Consider the following 19,815-nt stretch of genomic DNA (forward strand, 5'->3'; position numbering starts at 1 on the left):
TTGTTACTAATGTTTATTCTAAATCATCTTTCAAACTAGAAGATGAACAGATTCACACCAAAGATCTGTCACCTTTCGACGAGTGCCCTGATAACAATCCAGTTGTGCGATCTGTGATCCTCAAGCTGCTGCTGAAGTTCAGGTGGGTAAATGTGTCATTGAATGTAAAAAAAAAACATGCTGTCAATAGAGAAGTTTGACAGCATTGCTGGTTTAATCACAGGAGGAATTTGTTGTGAGAAAATGTCTGAATAGATTCAGGCGCACCTGCTTCACCATATGAAGCTCTTCTGCTTTGCACCAAGTTTATAATTCACTTTTACAAACTGTGTTTCAGCTTTGATGACGTCAAGGAGTATTTGCAACAGCATTTGTCATCTGTTGAAGAAAGCAGATTTGTGGATGAGGGTGATGAAGCAGAGCTTTATGCCTTGTACATCAACTGCTTGGAGGTAAAACGTCTTTTAAACAAAGATATAACTGCATTACAGTTATATCTGTTATTATGTTTCATAGTGTAGAAATGGACCAATAAAAGATGGAAAGAATATTTCACTAAAGATTTCAAAACATTCAAAAGAAATTAACTTCAGGAACAGTTTATAATAGTTACTTTACTTAAACTCATTATTTAGGACAGTTATAGGATACCCTGCAGTATATAAGACAGTTAACTGATGCTCTTTGCAGGACTCCATGTGGGAGAAATTGCCTCTGGAAGACAACAAGACTGAAGAGTTGGAGCCACTTTTCAGGGATGAGACACAATTCCTGCACTTCTTTTTGGCTGAAGTCCCTTCTGTTCCAACAACAGTGTCTATTCAATATCTACAGCACATCGCCCGATTGCGTCTGTCCCTCACAATGGCCACCAGTCTCATCACTGACTGTCTGTCTGGTGAGAAATTCTGTGACTTCACTACTGCTGACAGTTTGTTTTAGTTAGCAATAAAAAATAACTAAGAGCCTGTTCGACTACATTGGTGTTGCAGACAACAACGTCCCAGATGGAGCAGAAGATTTCCTGAAGATAGTAATTAAGCTCTGTGAGGATAGTGGGAATGATTGGTACCGTGTTTACCTGATCCGCAAGCTCAGTGAACGGCTTGGTGTCGAGCATGTCCAGACGCTGGTGAAACAACCACAGTTCAGCTGGCTTTTCCCTGCAGAGATCCATCAACAGGTACACCACCGTTCATTAGAAAATCTGCTACGTCAAATATTTAAATCATAAAACAAGTAAATATGTCACCATTATTAAATGGACCAATTGTCAGCAACACGCTCTCTTTTGAAAGCATGTATCGACTACAACATTGAAACAAACTGTGGCATCAAATTTAGCCCAGTTATAGTAGTTATATTAGTGTCTTTTTGCTCCTCTATCTACATTCATGGTGTGAACAGAATGAAGATGGAGGCCAGATGGACCAGTATCTTGTATATGGAGAGGAATACAAGGCGGTGAGGGACGCAGTTGCAAAGGCAGTCGTGGATGGTGATGTCGAGCAGATTGAAGAAGTCTGTGAGGTATTTCAATTTAATTTACCAAACTCTTTTTTGCACAATGTTTCATGCACTTGCTTTTGTATCTTTGGCTCAGTCCTGTAAATCTTTTCATTTTGATGGAAAACATAGGTAGTTTATGCAAACTGTGTTGTTTCTTATCAGTTATACAACACATGATATATGGCATGCCAGTGGTTTTGTATCTTTTAGCCCTTTTACTACAGATCACATCTACTTTACATAACAAATAACCATTTTGATAACACTACAGAGTCGTGAAATATGCTTTAGTTGTGTTATCAGTCACAGTAAAGTCTGAATTAATATATTCCATCGTTCCATTATTGTTTTAAGGAAATCACTAGCAGACCTTTAAATCAGTTTGCACTTAAAATACATTACCAACATGTAATGTTGAGCAAAAATAAGTTGATGTGATTTGATGTTCACTGAAGTAGATTGCAGAAAGATCATCTGTCTGGAACATAGGAAATCTAAATCTAAAAGTTAGTTAAACTAGTTAAAGGGATAAAACCTGAAAACACATGGGTACGTTAAAAAGACAGCTTTCCCTACCATAGTTGATAATGGGACCAAATGCCCATTCAGTCCGAATAGCACGATGTAGCTACTCGGTACTTGATTTTTGGTTGTGTTTCATTGATTTAGAGATGCACCGCACCACAAAGGAATCGAACAGTGTTCATCCTCCTGGCACTTTTCCGAGAGGTTACAACTCTGTACAGGTCTGACAACATGGGTTTTCATCCAACCCCTGAGGTATGAATAATGATAAAATGCACCACAAATGCACTGAAAATATGCCTGTGAGTGACAATTAATCCCCAGTGACAGGTGCTACGTCATTTGCTAATTCAAGCATGTTAAACATTTGTGTTTGTTGCATGTTTAACACCTCCTGGAAACTCTGATGCAAAAAGAAACTTCTATGATCTGTTAATCATTACAGTATATGAAAAACCAACTTTAATAAGACAGATCAAATATGAAACCATATCTGTTAAGCCATCAGTCAAATGTTTTTGTGTGAATTTGTACCGATCGTGTACCATAGGCCATTAATGTTCACATCTGGAAGTAAAACAGTGAAATAACTGTTCACATAAAACATGTGCTTTATGCAGAATATTGTTTTGACCAATTTTTTTCTGCAAAATTTAAAGTTCTGCTGAGTAGTGATATTAATCAGACACTCAGCTTATATTTTGTTGTCAAATGTTTTATAATAGTGCTATGTAAAACTTGCTTACAGTGATTGTAAATGGTGTCATATTTTCTCTGCAGAGATGCCAAGCATTTGGAGACTTCATCCAGGGGTCCAGGTATTTGCATCAAAGAGAAGTAAGGAATTTTGCCTCAGCCTTGGTTCACAACAGATTGGGAGCCCTGACCATCCACCCTGGAAATACTATTGTGGGAAATGCTGTCATCGAGCTGACCATCCATCTGGCAGCTGTGCTGCTCACTGGGACTCACCTCCTGCTGATGCCTCTCAAACAACTTGGTCTGTTTCCTGAAAATATGCAGGTGAGAGTGTCTTAAATCTGCCTCTTTAGACCATTAGAGCTCTTCAACTGTGAGCTGCTATCTGTGTCAAATGACTGGAGCCTTTGAGTTGTACAGCATCAAGGTTCCTGACATAATATAGTGGTGGGATTGTTTTCAAATTTCAGTGGATTTATTTCAAAACAGATTTTTGTCATAAGAAGTGAATACAAAGTTTTAAATTGTTCATATTAATCATTAACTCACCACAACCCCCATCAATGCATTATGATAAATAAATCCTGAAAATTATTACACTATTTACTCTGGATTATAAAATCGAAATCAAACAGTTGGAACGAAAAGCTCTTTAAATTACTCGTAACTGTAATAATTATTAATTATTATTATTGATAAATAATAATTGTTTGAATTAAACCTTAATGTGAAATGTAATATTTTCATTTGATTTAACCTAACAGATGTCTTTCATACCGACAATGCCTGATGACATGTTAGCGGTTGCCCAGGCAGCCATACAACAAAACCGTGGGCAGCTCACTTGGTATGGTAAGTATAAATAACATAAGTCAAAAAATCTTTGGATGAACTGTATTGCTCAGAGTTACATATTGAATGCTAAAGGAGTCACAGAAACCCATCTGCTAAATCTTAAATCGAGTTTATCTTCTGTCTCAATAACCCAGGTGCTTTAATGCTATTTTAATTGTTCATTGTTCTCCACAGTGTGTCAGAATAATCACCCATGTTTTGTTGATGAGGTAAGCTTTATTTTATGCAGTTCCAGTTAATTTATCTTTATGGGCATGAAGCGGTAAAAACATACAGTAGATAAGAAATCAGATTTCTGAGCAAAATGATCTGATCTGCTATGTTTCTCTGCAGTGCGGCCTGCCCATGCAGAGAGGCCGATGTCTGGAGTGTGGCCTGGAGGTTGGAGGGGAGCAGCATAGAGCCTTGCCTGGATTTACACCAATTCAGTTGCAGCAGTGAGTGACATTAATGGCCAAGCTACAGTCATGCACTTAATTGTCTCTTGTAAGCATGTAAAGTGTGCTTCCTCCTGAATTTAGTGTGTTTTAGTGTATCTTCTGTTAGAACAGGATTTTTTTGGTGGGACAATATAAGGAAGGATCATTCAAAAGTATTGATTATAGTTATTTTGTGGGTGGGGAAAAAAGCAAGACCACATAGACACAGGTTCAGTTTTGTTGTAGAATATGTAAGTATTGACAAAGTGCAAATGCTAAAAAAAAAAAATTTTGGTGATTTGGTTAACAAGATAAATGATCACCCTGCAAACAAGAGCAAAATAAGTTCAGTATTTTAATATTTGTGGTGTTTAATTAGAAAAATATCTAGCACATCACCAGCTGCAATGATTTTAGTTATGTTATGTAAATACCCCCCATCGTACTAACTGACTGATACTTAACTGATATTTTAGGGATCGCACAAGGCCTGGCCACATCCTGGGAGACCCTGAGCAGAGAAACAACCCAGATGCCCTGGACACCAAAAACATGTGTCTGACTCCCTTCACTCTGGTCAGACTGGTCACACATTTGGCCATGTTGCTGGGAACCTCAGAGAAGTCCCAGGTGAGCAGAGGAAGAGTTCTGTTAAAATTTGTTGGAGTGTAAATGCCTTTGTTTTTTCAGAGCTGACATGTGCAGCTGAGATATCAAATAATTCTATCCAGATAATAATCTCTTATTTCTACTCTATTTTACTCTTATTATGATAAAATAATATAACTTAGAATCATTTCGCTTGTTTCTTTGAATCTGACTGTGACATTTTCCCCCTCTCTCTGTTCCTTTAGTCTGTCCAGCACATCATCCAGCCTCCTGTGGAGGATGTTTGTTTGTTTCTCACTCAGCACATAATGAAGGATCTGGATCAGCTGTCACAGGCACTGGGAAGAGGAGTTGATGACACTATTACAACATCCCACTTGGTGCTCAGATCCCTACTAGACCTACAGCAGGCCAGTCACTGTAAGCCCACCACCAATCTGTCACTGCAAAATAATTATAAAGTTTGCTGAAGTTGGACATAACTTTGTCTAATTTGTCTACATAACGAAAAGATGAGTCACACCCATACTAACTGAGAGAGACTGTACTGTATTTGCCCAAATTGAATTCTTGTGTCTCATATGGGTACTGGTGGGAAGAATTAGTGGAAATCAGAACTTGAAAATAATAAGTAAGAACAGATAACCTTCACTGATGTGACATACTCTACAAAATATTTTTCTGTTTGACTTTGTCTAGCTGGTATTGATCAATACTTAAGAACCAAAGAATCCAGAAACTCCTGGGAGACTACTATGGCTGCAGAAATGATGACATCTCAGCTGAAGGTAAAACCTTTTATCTTTCCTTTTTACATTATATCATTTTCCCTTTATGAATGACAATAAAGCTTTTATGATATTTGAAAATGTTAGAACACTGCATATCTTATGACTGGTACATACACTCACAGAGCACTCTTTTAGAAACACCTGTACATCTTCTTACTCATGCGATTATCCAATCAGCCAATCATGTCACAGAGTGCAGTGCACAAAATCCTGCAGATACAGGTTAGGAGCTTCAGTTAACGTTCACCTCAGAATGGGGGAAATGTGATCTCAGGGACTGTAACTGTAGCATGAATGCCAGAGAGGCTTTTTGAGTATTTCTGAAACTGCTGATCTCTGACAGTCTCTAGACTTTACCCAAAATGGTGTGAAAAACAAAAAACATCCAGTGAGTGGCAGGCTTCGGTAACTCAGATAACCAGAGTGGACAAAAGCATCTCAGAATGCAAAACACGCTGAACCTTGTGACAGATAGAATAGTTGGACCTGGAAAGATGAAGCCCGGTCTGATGAATCATGCAGATGGTAGGGTCAGAATTTGGCATCAACAGCATGAATCCATGGACCCAACCTGCCTTATGTCAACAGTCCAGGGTGATGGTGGCGGTGTAATGGTGCAGAGAATGTTTTCTTGGTACACTTTGGGCTCCTTAATACCAATCAATCATTGTTTGAATGACACAGCCTGTCTGGGTATTGTTGCTGACATCTTTGTGGCCACAATTTACCATCTTCTAATGGCTACCTCCAGCATGATAATGCACCATGTCACAAAGCAAAAGTCGTCTCAAACTGGTTTCACGAACATGACAACCAGTTCAGTTTACTTCAGTGGCCTCCTCAGTCACCAGATCTGAATCCAGTAGAACGCCTTTGGGCTGTGATAGAACGAGATTGGCAGCGTGAATGTGCAACTGACAAATCTGCAAAAATGATGTGATGCAATCATGTCAACATGGAGCAGAAACTCAAAGAATGTTTCCACCTCCTTGTGGAATCCATGACACAAAGAAGTGAGGTTGTTTGAGACCAAAGGGAGGCCCTACCCAGTATCAGTATGATGTTCCTAATAAAGTGCTTGGCAAGCATTTATTGTATGGCCATCCACGCAGCCATCACACTATTATTATAACCGATGTGTAATCTAAGTATCTAAGTTTATGTTTAACTTTTGATAATCTGTTTCTCTTTATATTGTTATAATATTCTAATTTGTATTGTATATGTATCATATACTAATATTTGTTATATTTTTTTATTGCACAATACAAATGTTTTCTAATGCTGCAGTAAAAGTTGCTACCACTACTGCCAATGTTTTGTGTCTAGGATGTTGATCAGCTCCTGCAAGAAGGAAAGGGCAGCATCAGGACTGACTCTCGCGTATCTTCCAACTTCATCATGAGGACGACCTTCGGTGATGATTGCACTTTCCTGACGTCGCTGCCGCAGGGCTCTCAGGTCCACAGCGCAGCAGTTTGGAGCTGCAGGGAGAGGCTCTCACTGCTCAGTCTCAAACACACCGTGGAGCACAATGACCAAAAGGAGGAGCTGCCTCTGCTCTGGAGGTTCCTGCAGAAGGTGAATGTGTGAAATGTAAAGTGTTAAGACAAAATGGCTTTGAATTCACAACTCTATCAAGCAGTGATGTTCAGAGCAAGGAACTTTGACAACTACTGGCCAGGTTGTTGTTGTGGATAGAAGATTATACACCCATTATTATATTTTTGACCTTTGACCTTTGATCTTTGGCCTCCAGCAATTCAAAGTTTCCACATCTAGATAACATCAAAATCTAATTGATATTGATTTTGGTAACTGTATACATTAAGACAATGAACTCTTTGTATCCCATTCTTTTGTGCAACCTTTAGACTAAATGTCAAGTTTACCCAAAATATATCTTAAGATCTAAAAGGTAATTTGCTATGACATCTGATTAGTCCATTCATGCTCCTGAGGGGATACACCACTACCCGAAGGACATTGATTTGATTATCACCTGTGTGATTGAAAAGTGTGAGTTCAAAATTGTACTTATTGATCTATTAATCTTCATAAAATAAATTCAGATAAAAGCCAGTTTCATTAAAATTAAAAATGACTTTTTCATCTTGACAGCTAGTCATTAGTTTTGACCCGCAAAATTATAAATTGCCAGAGATGTATTATGGTCAATTATGTTAACGGATTTATATATTCAGCCTTGGTTATGACATGGTTATCAGCTGTTCGGGTTTCCTTTTTCAGGAGAGAGAATTTCGGCAGATTAAGTTCCTTCCAGACATCGTAATCCTGCAAAAACGTCTGGTGAGAAAGTTCCAGAATGCATCTGACCAGATTGTGGGCTCCATCACAGAGTTCATTGAGAAACAAACAGGTACAGCTGTGATATCTCTGAGCAGTGCCTACACCGAAGCCTTATTTTTCTCAAAATGTCAACATTTAAGTGTCTGAAATCTAATGGACTAAATCTTGACTAATGAGTAGGGCCAGGAAAAATATGTTACCCATCTTTCAAAGAAACAGAGGCATGGCACAGAAAACAATTCTCAACTAATTCTTTTCTTTCTGATTCAGTTTTTTGTCATACTGACAACCTAAACATTTTTTCTTGTTCCAGAAATGAGGACATGGTATGAAAAACGCATTGACATCTTTCTGAAAACCTGGAATCTGCTCAGAGTGTCTGTAACCAGCAGTAAGTGAAGCATATTGTCTCCAAAATGTTTTATTATGAGTAATAAGGATGATTAGAGCTGAGTTTAAATTTGCCTAATAATGAATTTATAACTAGAGCAATGCAATTCTGTGATTGTGTGACATGTCATGTAAGCATAGTTACATGACGCACTGGAAATAAGGAATCATTTATATGTCCTTTCCAACCTACAGGTGAGATGAAAATTCCAGATGAATTTTGCAGTGAGGATTTGGACCTGGACAGCGACCTGGAGTACCTCCTGCCCCGGCGGCAAGGTCCGGGCTTGTGTGCCACAGGGCTGGTCAGCTACCTTGTGGCACTACAAAATGAGCTGGTGTACGCTGTGGACAGTCACACCAGAGAGGACAGCAGGTATATAACATACAAGTATCTACACAGACAATTCTTAGATTGTTGTCCAATGCTGAGCACAGGAGAGTTAGTACTGCATGAACAATGCTGCTTTGTCATGCAGGTAATGCTCTTGTAGCACTGCATTTATCCTCCTACCCTTCGAGCATGAGAGGAGTACCATTTGTTTGAAAGTAGCACAGACTTGTCAACATTAAAATGCACATACTGACTTTTAAAACAAATGTAGTAAATAAAATTAATAGAAAATTCGGAATAGAAAGCACTTTTGCTGTACTTTTTTTGCTGGTTTGTTTTTGGATACAGAACACTTTAAACAGGGAGGAAAGGTTATCTGAAGAAGAGGTTATTTGTATTGTGATGTGTCTGTAACTTCCATTGCTGCAGCAGTTACAGGATGAGTGTGGCGGAGCTGGCGGAGCAGCATGTGATCCGCTATGATGTGGAGAAGGACCTGCTTCCTCTGGTTTTATCCAACTGTCAATACAACTTGGAACGTGGCCATGAGACAATATCACAGTATGACCTGCCCAGGATCCAGCAGCAGATCCTCACACGCTTCCTTCAGGGAAAACCCCTCATCACCTGCACAGTGAGTCCATGCAGCCAGGCGCAACCATGGCAAAAAACTGTCTCGTGGCTCTGTCTTCCTGAAACAAAGCAGATACGAATGCAAGTATAATCTCCAGGTGCAAACATAAATTGATATGACCAGGAGGATGAATACATTATTAGTAGGAGTAGTACAGACTCAGCAGTTGGAGTTGGGTGAGCTAAAGTAACAACCAATCACATGACTTCCTCGTATCCCCTTTAAAAGCAGCAACAGAGGAGAAGTCCGACTTGCCTGAGAGAGAGAGAAAGTTCATCTACATGAACAAGTTCTCTCCAAAAAAGAAAATACATAAAACCCTGAATATTAACATGTCACTCAAATATCGTGTCAGTGCAATTCTTTGTCTCTTCTTCATATTTGAAAACACTCATTTATGTCTTAAAAGTATAATAAACATACGGACGGGTGACAATTTAAAGTTAAAAACCTAAAAAATTGAGTGGAGGAATATGATGACAAGTAAAACATTTTGATCAAGCAAATTGTAACATCTTGATGGGATTTTGTCATGATTGCATCTGCTTTGTGTTATCCTACTTATTTTCCAGTCTTATTTCTGTGTTTCCCTGCCTCAGCTAACTCTGTACTTTATTTTAGGGAATTCCCACTCTGGTAAAGACACAAGAGAGAGACAATGAAACCATTTTCAAAGCTGTTAAAGGAAAAGTGCATCAGGTAAATTATTGAACCCTGTATTCTTACCAAATGTATTTACCACTTTTTACACAATAAGCAACAGAATTGTGATTACATTACAAATTTAAGATTTCTCTTAAATGTGTTTCATCTCACATGTGCACACTGTAGTCAAAATCACAAATATACTATATACATATTTATTACAGGCATTTCAGGAAATATATTTACAACAGCTGCAATTACAGATTATCTCCATTAACAGTTAATCTATTGGTTATTTTTTGTCTATCAAAAATGTCAGTCAAAAGCTACCAGAGCCATGGGTTGGTCAAACATCTTGTTTTGTCGGTTGTCCACAACTGAAAAATATAAAATTTTCAATGATTAAAAAAAAAAAAAAAAAAGCAGCAAATCGTCACATTTTAGAAGCTGGAACTAAAAAGTAGTCTTCCGTTCTACACAAACTTTTTTTTTTGACCAATACCCATTAATAATTAACAAACTTTACATTTTTTATTATTACATTTATTTAAATTTAAATGTATTTATTCAGTAAATTTGACCTATAATATTTGATAGTTACAAACAAGTAGATCCAGTAGACACACATATATTATGTTGTGTTGAATTATATTTACAGTAGATTATGGCTCCAGGCTTCATTCACACTTTGCTTGTCCTTCAGGAGCCTCTGTCCTCTCTGATACGAAACGCCGTGTCCAGAGCGCTGGAGTCCTACAGCGAGGTGTGCGAGGCGTTCAGGATCATGGAGCTGCTCCTGGGTTTCCTCTCAGTGACCGGCGGTGATCCCATGATAAAACTGGTCACTTACCTTGAGGATGTGCTGAAGATGGCCAACCACATCAATCATCACATATTGCAGGTCGATGCATATGAAGCTTCTTCGTTTGTAGTGACTGTTAAGATTTCCTGAACGTGACTGGATAGTTAGGACATGAAACTGAGGTGACAGTGACTTTATGTCAGTGTAAACTGAGTTATGGCTGATTTCCCTTGACTGTTTTCTAGTTAATGCATCATATAAAACTACTTCCATGTTGTGAGTAAAGTAAAAGCACAGAGACAGTTGCCTGTTGTATCTCGGTCCTCTTTACTAACCACCACAACAGTTGGACATAATACAACACCATACTTGGTAAAATAAGATAATCTATAAAATAAAGCATCATAAAAATGAATCTCAACCCAAAAAACTAAATGGAACAAGCTGTAGGTGTAAGTTAATTTTGTTGTTTAAACTGTTGTGTGCTTTCAGACTGTATAGAACAGACTCTTTACTCTGCTGTGTTGTTTCTTCAGGCTCTGAGCAGATGCACCCTCAGACACTGTGTTTCACTGTGGCAACTGCTCTCCTCTCTTAAATCTGAAAACATGCTGCGTCTAAAGAGGGTAGGTGTTGCTTTTGTACCATTGCCAATTGTCCAGTTGCTCATTTCAGTGTATACTTCAAACACAAAATTTCATTCAGAATATACAGTGTAATTTAATACACATATAAAATACTTCCCTCCGTGTTTCTACAAAAAGGATCCCTTTTCTGGGTATCCAGCTGAATACCAGAAGCCGCTGACAGAGGAAGACAAGATTGAGCTGAAAGGCTTCATGTCCAGAGGAAACATGGACCAGTGGCTTCTTGAGATGCACGAATTCCTCCTGTTGAGACTGGGCCGCCCGCGGGCCACTGACCAATACAATCCTTCTTGGAGGTGAAGCCATTGAACAACTTCAAAATGTCTCCTTGTTAACCCACTTGTTCCCCCCATAGCCCTAGTAAAAAGAGATGGAGATTGGAGATTGATTTGGTTAGTCGCACTGCTACACAGTCCAGTTCTCCGTGACAAGGACTTAATATTGCATAACAGACTTATTGGTCAAAATGACATTGTGCGTTCGAATAAATCAGCTTACAGGCCAACAAATTTGAAAGTCATCGATTTTATTGATCATTTGTGAAGAATGCAAGTAATGTTAATAACTTAGTAGCTTGCATCACTGTACTAATGAACATCATGGGCTTGAAATTCTTCACCACAGACACATCAATAATCCTCTGTATTAATATAATATGAATAACCACCATGAAGGTTATAATGTTCAGTTACAGTTTTGAATGTGTTTAGTTTCCTTATATTGTACATATGTTGAAAAAAAACACCATTAAAGACCAAGGGTAAATAGCAAAAATCAGGATAAAAGCTGTAAAACCATGTACAATAAAAAAATACATACATACACTACATGATCCTTTCCCTTAAATGAAACTGAGAGATATGTGTTAAACATAATTTGTTTTCCTTCTTCTCAGTGTGAAAGAAACTGTGGCTGCCTACGTGGACTGCAAAGAAGTGGAGGTGCCTCTTTACCTGGAGGACAAGTTCCCTGAAAATCTGCAGCTGCGCCAGATTGTGGAGACGTGGAAATACGCCGTCACCACCAAACACGACTTAATGATGGAGGGATGAACTGGAGGAGAGATTTTTTTTTATTTTTCAGATTCATTTGTTATTCACTCTAGAGACCGAAGGAGCTTTTTTTATTTGTATCTGTTTTTTTTTAATTATTTCTCTATAATGAATGCACACCAAGACTAAGTAAACTTGAGTGGATGTTGCCCTGACTATATAGTTTGTGTAGCGTTGTCATGAGCCAGCTTCTCATTTACTTTTATTAATAGAAATAATTTGAAGAGTTACTGTCTGAGCCTCATTTGAAAAAAATCTCAGGATATACTCAGGAAAATGTTTGACTTACACAAGAATATAATGTAATTGTTTTGTATTATCTGTTTCAGGATTATGTTGTTTTTTGGATTTAGTTTATTTCACTATTGACCACCAAAATCCAACAATGAAGGTTATGAGTCTGTATGATTGTACGATGAAGTCGTAAAGAAAACATATGATACTGCATATTTTTCATTTTATTTTTCTTACATATTGAGATACTTTGAATGTTTATTTGCACTTAATGAAGGCAAAATGTTCTTTGAACAAAACCTTGATGTTGTTGATGATTATGTTAAAATATCTCTGGTGAAGTTTTTGATTTATCTTATTTGTATGTGTTCAGTCTGGTCATGTTTGGGATCAGTGACTCGAGAGAATCATGAACAAAGTGTCTGTGATGACACCCATCACTGTCTGCAGGGACGTTTGAAAGCCTGTATATGGGTGCACTCTTCTTCACTGACGTAAAATCAGGAGACAGGAGAAGCAAATCTCCCAAATTTTTAAAGTTTCTTTATGTTTAAACCTTTTGAGAATTTTATATTTTTATCTCTAAGCCTTTTAAGTCTTAATCTTAATATTTCATTAATAAAACAACATTTAAAACATAGAACATAATGTGTGTTACAAGGTTCCAAATCTGATTGGATACTGGTTAGAAGCCAAAAAAACAGATGCATGTGATTTTATGTGAAACGGTGAAAAGCATGTAAACACTGACAATTATAAGGCAAGTTTAAATCATTGATTACTATATTTGAATTACGTTCATATTTGTTAAATAATCAATAAATCAACTTATATACGCATGTGAAGTCTGAGTCTTCATCAATCATTCATACTGTAAATAACTTGTTTTGAGTTTGAACTGATTTTTTTTTTTTTATGAAACTTGATATTGTGGTTACTAAATTAAAGCTTTATTTAATTCATAATAATTTAATTAATCTGATAACCGATAACCAACAGATGAGATTCTGATCACTCAGATCTGGATTTGGTAATCCAGTTCAACCCTAACTGGGTTTACACGTTATTGTGTTTTTCAAAACTTTAAAAACTATGTTTAATAATTTTGATACACACAGGGTAATATTTATATCATTCAAGATATCAAAACCTTCTAGTCAATAATGAACTAATAAGAATGCAAATATGATGGATTTTTTATCAATTAAATTTTTGTCCTCATTATGAACCATGTGCTACATGACGACTTTTCCTAGTTTCCGATTAAAAAAAATACTGTTTGCTGATCAAGGACAGATATTAAGATTTATAATCTCTATATAATTCAAAGGCTACACTTAGTCAGGGCAATTATGACAATATTATATTGTACTTTGATTTCAGATTGTTTTGACTAACAGGACCAATAGCAGCCAATCCTGGATGTGTCTTTACACAGAGGATCATTTCTAAATAAATACAACCGCATTAACAAAAGTTGTTTTATTCTCATGTTCTCATGTAAATAAATTACAACATCGTCTTTTGTTACAAAAATAAAATGAAACCCGACCAACTTTACACATGTTGGACTCATCCATGTCAGACTTAAGAACATGAGAAACCTTTTTTTTTTCCCCCCCAGCATCATTATGTGTTGTCTTACAAATGCTTTAACAAAAGTGTATTCATTTTCAGGGACTGAATCGTCATCTGGTGACTGCTGGTCTACTGTTATCACCTGCTGTGGTCGCATTGTTCAGTGCAGCAGCCAAACTAAAAGGTTGCAAACGACAGAACGTCACAAACAACACAGAAATAAAGAGCAAGTTAAAAAAAAATATTCATGCAACAAAAGTTGGGGCTGGGCAGTTTCTTCACCAATGAAAACTACACCTGAGGAGACAAGTTGACAAGCAAACGACCAAAAAAAACAACCTAAACATAAAAACCTCACTCCAGTGTACCAACTGAGGGAAAACCTTTTATATATATAAAATGTAAAGTTGTAATGATACATATTACAAATTGATACTAGAGGAGAGGTTTATGAGCTCTGACTGATACACTGGTTTATGGTTATAAAAAATGTTAACACCAACTTACAGATGCTAAAAAACAAAACAAAACTCAGTGCAAATGCACAGCTTCTCTCAACTTCTCCCAGTGTGATTTTTGCCATGGTCAGTCCTGACGAACAGCTCAGCAGAAGAAAACACCAGAGAGTTAATTTTATCTTCATGTACTGAAGGAGTAATTGCTCTGAATAAGAGGATGTGCTGTTGACGGTGCCATGTTATCTGTCAGTGCTGGTTCTTCATTCCCTGTGGTTTGCCTGGTTTCTTATCCTGCTGCTGCTGCTGCTGCTGTTGTTGCTGCTGCTGCTGCTGCTGCTGTTGTTGTTGTTGTTGTTGCTGCTGCTGCTGCTGCTGCTGCTGCTGGCCTCGACCAGGGCCGGTCATTCCTCTGCCACGACCGCCAAACAGACCTACAGAGGGACGTAAGAGAGCAATGGAAATAGAGAAATGTCTGTCAGCAGTGATAAATATTATTCAGACAGATTGCCATCTTTTGCCATATTTACTTTTAGGTTTGTGTGTGGTTTGAGTGTAACACTGCTGCAGGTGTGTGCACTGAAAAGGAAGCTGGTCCATTAAATCTGGGCTGTGTGCAGGTGTTAAACAGTGTTAAGCTTTACTGAACACAGTCTCCCCTACTTAAAGCATCAGAGCTGTGCCTGTAACATTCAAGTCAAGTTAAAATGTCACAGCTTCCTTGACATATCAGACACTAAAAGGAAAATTATTCAATGGGGATTTGTTTGGCTGAATGTGTCTTTTGTGCAAGTTTATCTGATAATAAAATGTTTAAGAACATCATCGCTGCTGAAACATGGGACTGGAAAAGCCGAGTGTGGACATGCAGACCAATATGAATTGTCTAATTTCTGTCTGGTAGACTACTTCATATCTTTAACATATCCAATTTTCATACATTTAGAATTTAGCTCATTTACATGCGTTTCCCAGTTACTTGATTGGTTTTGAAGTGTTTTAATCAGCCTAATCATTGCAGCAATTCCTGGGTTAATTAAGGAGGAGATAATTCCTCAACTGACACTAAAACACAAAAAGTCTCCAGTGGAGTTTAATGGTTCACAGCTGACTTGGCTGGTCTAAATACAGGCATTTTAAGCCTTTATTCACAAGTGTTTTTGGCAAAAACCTTGGTGCTCCTGATAGTGTGTGGATTTAGTATTAGCACAGACACTTGGAAACAACCTGAAACTGTGATGCCAGTACTCATGTTGTGACAGTAGGCAAAAACAAACACCCCTGCAGAAGTCTGTCTGATCAGCAGGGAGCGTTTTCCACTCACCTCTGCCGGCTCCTCCTCTTCCTTTGCCCTGCTGTTTGTTCTGCTGGGCGCCTCCCCGACCGCGGCCCTTCGACACCACCTCCTCCTTCACCATGTCGATGATCTCGTCGGGGATTCGCAGATACTTGATGGTGCTTCCTCTGATGTAGCACTCAGGCATCCTCCAGAACTTATCTCCATCCTGTCAGACGTTAGTAGGGGTGTCAACACATCCACATACATCTTAATCATCACTATGACAATAAACACTTTGAGGTTTGTTGTCACCGTGTCAACAGTTTCAGAGGCAGCAGAGAAATGAAAGCAGAGCTCAGCTTTACCCTGGAAGTGCAGATGACTTCTCTCAGGTTGATGTTCATCCAGTTGTCACAGCTGACGAGGTGACCGTTGTATGTCTCTCCGTTCTTCAGCTCCACCAGCTGAGCAGAGAGGAAACAAACAAACAGCAGCACAACGTGAGGTGGATGACAGAAGCTAGAGCTTCAGTCTGCTCACTGTATAAACCACCAAACAAGACATAGCAATTATTGGCTGCACAGATAAACAAAACAAAAACACTGAACTTAAGTCAATTCATCTGGTCATCTAGAAGGTTGCCAAGATTTAATGTAGTTTATTATACTAATTTAACCTGAAAATTAAACAGCTAGAGCTGAAGCAGCAACAGCTGCACATTGAACATGATACAATGTATAATAAGATGATAGAAATGTAAATGAAGCCCAAGGAAAAGTAGACAGCCAAACCTTAGTAGCTGCTTGCCAGTTATTCCTAGCCTATAAATTAACTAGATAACAGACTAACAAGATAAATACTGATCTTTGCTGCCTACAGACCTACAACCACAAGAAGGTTTATTTACACAGTTTTACATAAAATCAGATACTGATTTATCAATGGATAAACAGCTCTCTGACAGCAGAAAGAGCTCAGTGTCTCCTCACCATAGGATGGTTCTGGGCAGTCTTCAGCAGAGACAGGGGAAGCTGCAAAAAGACAGAACAGGTCATACATAGGAATTCACCTGCCATCAACATTATTTAGTTATCTGAGTAAACCAGACAACCAGGACTACATCTGAAGCAAGGCACTGGTTAGATCCAGTTACATGATACACTAGGAGTACCGGCACTCAGCTGTGTGTTATTCCAGTGAGACCACCGCCAGTTTGGCAACTGGTAATGGCGGCAGCTCTTGTTTGCAGCAGAGATAACTAACAAAGAGTTTCTACAGTGTTCCAAACTAAATTTAAGACATTTTATATTTACATACAGCAGAGAATCCAATTCAAATACTTTTTCACAATCACACTTCATGAAGAATGACAGAAAATTAACAATAAGGATTACAATTGTTCGTTAATGATCTAGCAGTTGTATATAGTCTATATTAATCTAAGTAATATATTTAATCGCCTAACATGACCTAGACCCATGTGGACAACTACGCATTATTGACCAGGCTCAGGGGCCCCCAGACCCTTCGTGCCCCTGGGTCTCTGCTCCAAATGAAGTGACTTAATATTTCTTATATGAAAAAGTCCGGAGCTTTAGCTTCAAAACTACAAAGACAGGCAGAACTATCTCAAAGAGACACAAAACAACCACAGTCGGGCACAATAACAATGTCTCTTTCAGTCTGGGGGGCTCATGTATAAGAGGGGTAGGGGGAGTTTATACGTCTGAGCCAAGGGTCCCAGTGTTTTACAATGCGTCTGTGACTTCAAGACCTTTGAACGTGACATATTATAATGTCTTCTAAACGCGTTTTAAAATAAATACCCTATACCAGACCTTCAGGTTAAATAAGCTTTTATCTCCACCTCAGCACATGCAGCCCGATTACGACGTTTGCTGTAGCAAAAAAAACACTGTGTAAAATCTGTGTTCATTTAGCTTCAGTAGCTAACTTCACTTAGCTTACGTAACATTACCGAGCATCATTATGACCCAGCGCTTCAGTGCTGAGCAGCAGGCGCGCTGCTGAAGATGTAATATACTACTATTAACGTTTTGTGTGAGTCTCAGTTAAATACTTACCATTGTGATAGTATCTCTTTTTGATTTTGTCTTAGTTTCTGTCTTGGCCCTTCAACCACACGATTTTACCTCCTATATTCTTCTTCTTGTCCTAAATGCGTTTCCGGCGCCACAGGGCAAAAACGTGGAGTATTGTAAGATGCTGCCCTCTACAGTCAAAACACTCACTTACAAATCATATATTTGAGAAGGAACACCAAATAACTATTTAATAGTTCCCCCGAAATACCCGTGTGCGGAATACATAGTGCCTTGAACTATTTATATCAATGCCAGGTAAAGGATAAGGCTGATAATCTTATGAAAAGACCAAAACCAATGCTGTCCAATCCAAACCAATCCTGTCCATCTCTCCATCTCTCCACATTTCCTAACCTGTCTGTGACACTTATATATATGCTGTCATTTAAAAAAAAAAAAAAAAAAGGTTAAATAATTTCCTAAAGCAGCCGGTAACTGCAGTAGTCAACAAACCGTACTCAAACAACAGGAAATAGTAGGGAGACCGGGGATGGTTGTAACAAAGGGATAGTTGTAACAGCATCACTTTCACCAATAAGGGATAACATAAGAGTCATGTGATCAATTTCATGTATATCCACTTCCTCCCTGATCTTGCATGTGAATTTGGATGGCTGTGAGAGGAAGTGTGCAGATTTTACAGTCAAAACATCAATTTTCAGGTAAGAAAGTAATTTTTGGGACCAAGTCTATATTTTGATTAGTACTGATGCTGTTGAAGTTTGAATTAGGTAACTTGTATCGGGTAAGAGAGTAGGTTCTTACGTAAAATGTGAGTCATTTCATCCATGCTAATTTCAAACCACCATGCTGATACAGCTAGGTAAACATTGGCTGACAGGGGTGGGGATAGTTGTAACACCATATAAGAAAATGTTACAACCATCCCCATAATCACAATTCACATATTTTCTCTATCCTACTCCTTTTTTTCAGTATGCCAAGACAGTGGGTGAGGAAAACAAATAGGGGTGTGCCTGCACATGTACTTAAAGTTGCATCAGATGAAGTGAGGCAGGGAAAAGCAGTGAGGTCAGTCACCAAAGACTACTCCATCTGCCATGTGAACAAGGTTCAAGAAAGCTGCCCAGTGTGGGCTATCACAGCAGTCAAAAAGTCTTCAATGCACAGTAGTCCCTCTACTGTAAGACCATTTCCCAAAGCAGGGCCAAGAAAGACCACTGGTACGACAAGGATAAAGTCAGACATCTACACAGATACAAGCAGGCCTTGGAGGAAGAAGAAAAGAAGAGTAGTAAGAAGAATGTGAAAATGGCCATATTTGGAAAGAGGAAACGCAAACAAAATAATGCAGAGAGAAAGACAGCCAAAAAGAGATCCAAGAAGAACAAGGATAAGGGTGAGGACACCCCAGATGAAGATGATTTTTGAATTGTGTGCATGGAGCCCTTTGGAAATTCCAAACCCAAAGAAAAGTGGATCAGATGTGTAAATTGCAAGTTCTGGGCCCACGAAAACTGCACTCCTGGAAAACCCACATACATCTGTCACCACTGTGACTCTGATCACTCTGATTAAATGGATAACACACACAGATACACACACTCAAGTTCATGTTTTATCATTTAAGACAGACACAGTATGCATGTTTGTTGTTTTACTAATTGTCAAACGTCTTCCTGTAATTTTACATGGATTATGAGCTACTTCTGACCTCCTGCTGAAGGTTTCCATTTGTATGTGTAACATTCATAGGTATTATCAGGATATGTTCTTTAAAAAAGCTCTTTTAATGTTAACACTGACACTGTTCTTCATTTAGCCATCAGTGATGAGTTATTTTTGTTCTTAGTGAAGCACAGGAAGATGCTTTAGTGTTGGCACATGCACAATAAACTTATATAGATGCATATTTTGTGGTGTAGTCTCAGTTTTTAGTTCTTCAATCTTGCTGTTACAATTTACCCCAGGTTGTGTTACAA

The 19,815-nt window shown here is 38.3% G+C and overlaps 2 protein-coding genes and 1 long non-coding RNA gene across 3 annotated transcripts in view; 2 read left to right on the top strand and 1 right to left on the bottom strand.

Moving 5' to 3' along the window:
* The window catches only part of LOC130170532 (E3 ubiquitin-protein ligase rnf213-alpha-like), a 46,241-nt gene extending 33,914 nt beyond the window's left edge, over nucleotides 1-12,327 (top strand). Inside the window, exons 45-67 of the mRNA XM_056377935.1 lie at nucleotides 40-142; nucleotides 338-452; nucleotides 691-898; nucleotides 993-1,183; nucleotides 1,408-1,530; nucleotides 2,179-2,289; nucleotides 2,815-3,057; nucleotides 3,498-3,585; nucleotides 3,763-3,797; nucleotides 3,922-4,025; nucleotides 4,484-4,637; nucleotides 4,862-5,036; nucleotides 5,316-5,404; nucleotides 6,737-6,988; nucleotides 7,658-7,787; nucleotides 8,031-8,108; nucleotides 8,303-8,483; nucleotides 8,871-9,075; nucleotides 9,697-9,774; nucleotides 10,424-10,621; nucleotides 11,059-11,148; nucleotides 11,287-11,465; nucleotides 12,065-12,327. Of these exons, the coding sequence (XP_056233910.1) occupies nucleotides 40-142; nucleotides 338-452; nucleotides 691-898; nucleotides 993-1,183; nucleotides 1,408-1,530; nucleotides 2,179-2,289; nucleotides 2,815-3,057; nucleotides 3,498-3,585; nucleotides 3,763-3,797; nucleotides 3,922-4,025; nucleotides 4,484-4,637; nucleotides 4,862-5,036; nucleotides 5,316-5,404; nucleotides 6,737-6,988; nucleotides 7,658-7,787; nucleotides 8,031-8,108; nucleotides 8,303-8,483; nucleotides 8,871-9,075; nucleotides 9,697-9,774; nucleotides 10,424-10,621; nucleotides 11,059-11,148; nucleotides 11,287-11,465; nucleotides 12,065-12,221 (3,287 nt within the window). The 3' untranslated portion in view covers nucleotides 12,222-12,327. The remainder of the gene's footprint in view (nucleotides 1-39; nucleotides 143-337; nucleotides 453-690; nucleotides 899-992; nucleotides 1,184-1,407; nucleotides 1,531-2,178; nucleotides 2,290-2,814; nucleotides 3,058-3,497; nucleotides 3,586-3,762; nucleotides 3,798-3,921; nucleotides 4,026-4,483; nucleotides 4,638-4,861; nucleotides 5,037-5,315; nucleotides 5,405-6,736; nucleotides 6,989-7,657; nucleotides 7,788-8,030; nucleotides 8,109-8,302; nucleotides 8,484-8,870; nucleotides 9,076-9,696; nucleotides 9,775-10,423; nucleotides 10,622-11,058; nucleotides 11,149-11,286; nucleotides 11,466-12,064) is intronic.
* Nucleotides 12,328-13,922: 1,595 nt separating this feature from the next.
* lsm4 (LSM4 homolog, U6 small nuclear RNA and mRNA degradation associated) lies at nucleotides 13,923-17,986 on the bottom strand. The gene is made up of 5 exons (XM_056377937.1): nucleotides 17,852-17,986; nucleotides 16,757-16,798; nucleotides 16,133-16,231; nucleotides 15,813-15,993; nucleotides 13,923-14,922 (listed from the first exon to the last, which is right to left on the bottom strand). Exons 1-5 carry the CDS (start codon nucleotides 17,852-17,854, stop codon nucleotides 14,738-14,740), a joined length of 510 nt encoding a protein of 169 aa, XP_056233912.1. The 5' UTR covers nucleotides 17,855-17,986; the 3' UTR covers nucleotides 13,923-14,737.
* Nucleotides 17,987-18,148: 162 nt separating this feature from the next.
* On the top strand, nucleotides 18,149-19,745 carry LOC130170534 (uncharacterized). Its single transcript, XR_008828007.1, has 2 exons — nucleotides 18,149-18,534; nucleotides 18,809-19,745. It is a non-coding gene; the product is annotated as an uncharacterized LOC130170534 (long non-coding RNA).
* The last annotated feature ends 70 nt before the right edge of the window (nucleotides 19,746-19,815 follow it).

Source organism: Seriola aureovittata, chromosome 6 (genome assembly GCF_021018895.1).
Source record: "Seriola aureovittata isolate HTS-2021-v1 ecotype China chromosome 6, ASM2101889v1, whole genome shotgun sequence".
NCBI classification, from domain to species: domain Eukaryota; kingdom Metazoa; phylum Chordata; class Actinopteri; order Carangiformes; family Carangidae; genus Seriola; species Seriola aureovittata.

Bases quoted from the DNA above. Each gene is read 5' to 3' on its own strand.
- lsm4 (XM_056377937.1), bottom strand. The intron at 15,994-16,132 runs GTAAAGCTGAGC...AACGTCTGACAG, and splicing joins AAGTCATCTGCACTTCCAGG to GATGGAGATAAGTTCTGGAG. The intron at 14,923-15,812 runs GTGAGTGGAAAA...GTCCCTCTGTAG, and splicing joins AAGAGGAGGAGCCGGCAGAG to GTCTGTTTGGCGGTCGTGGC.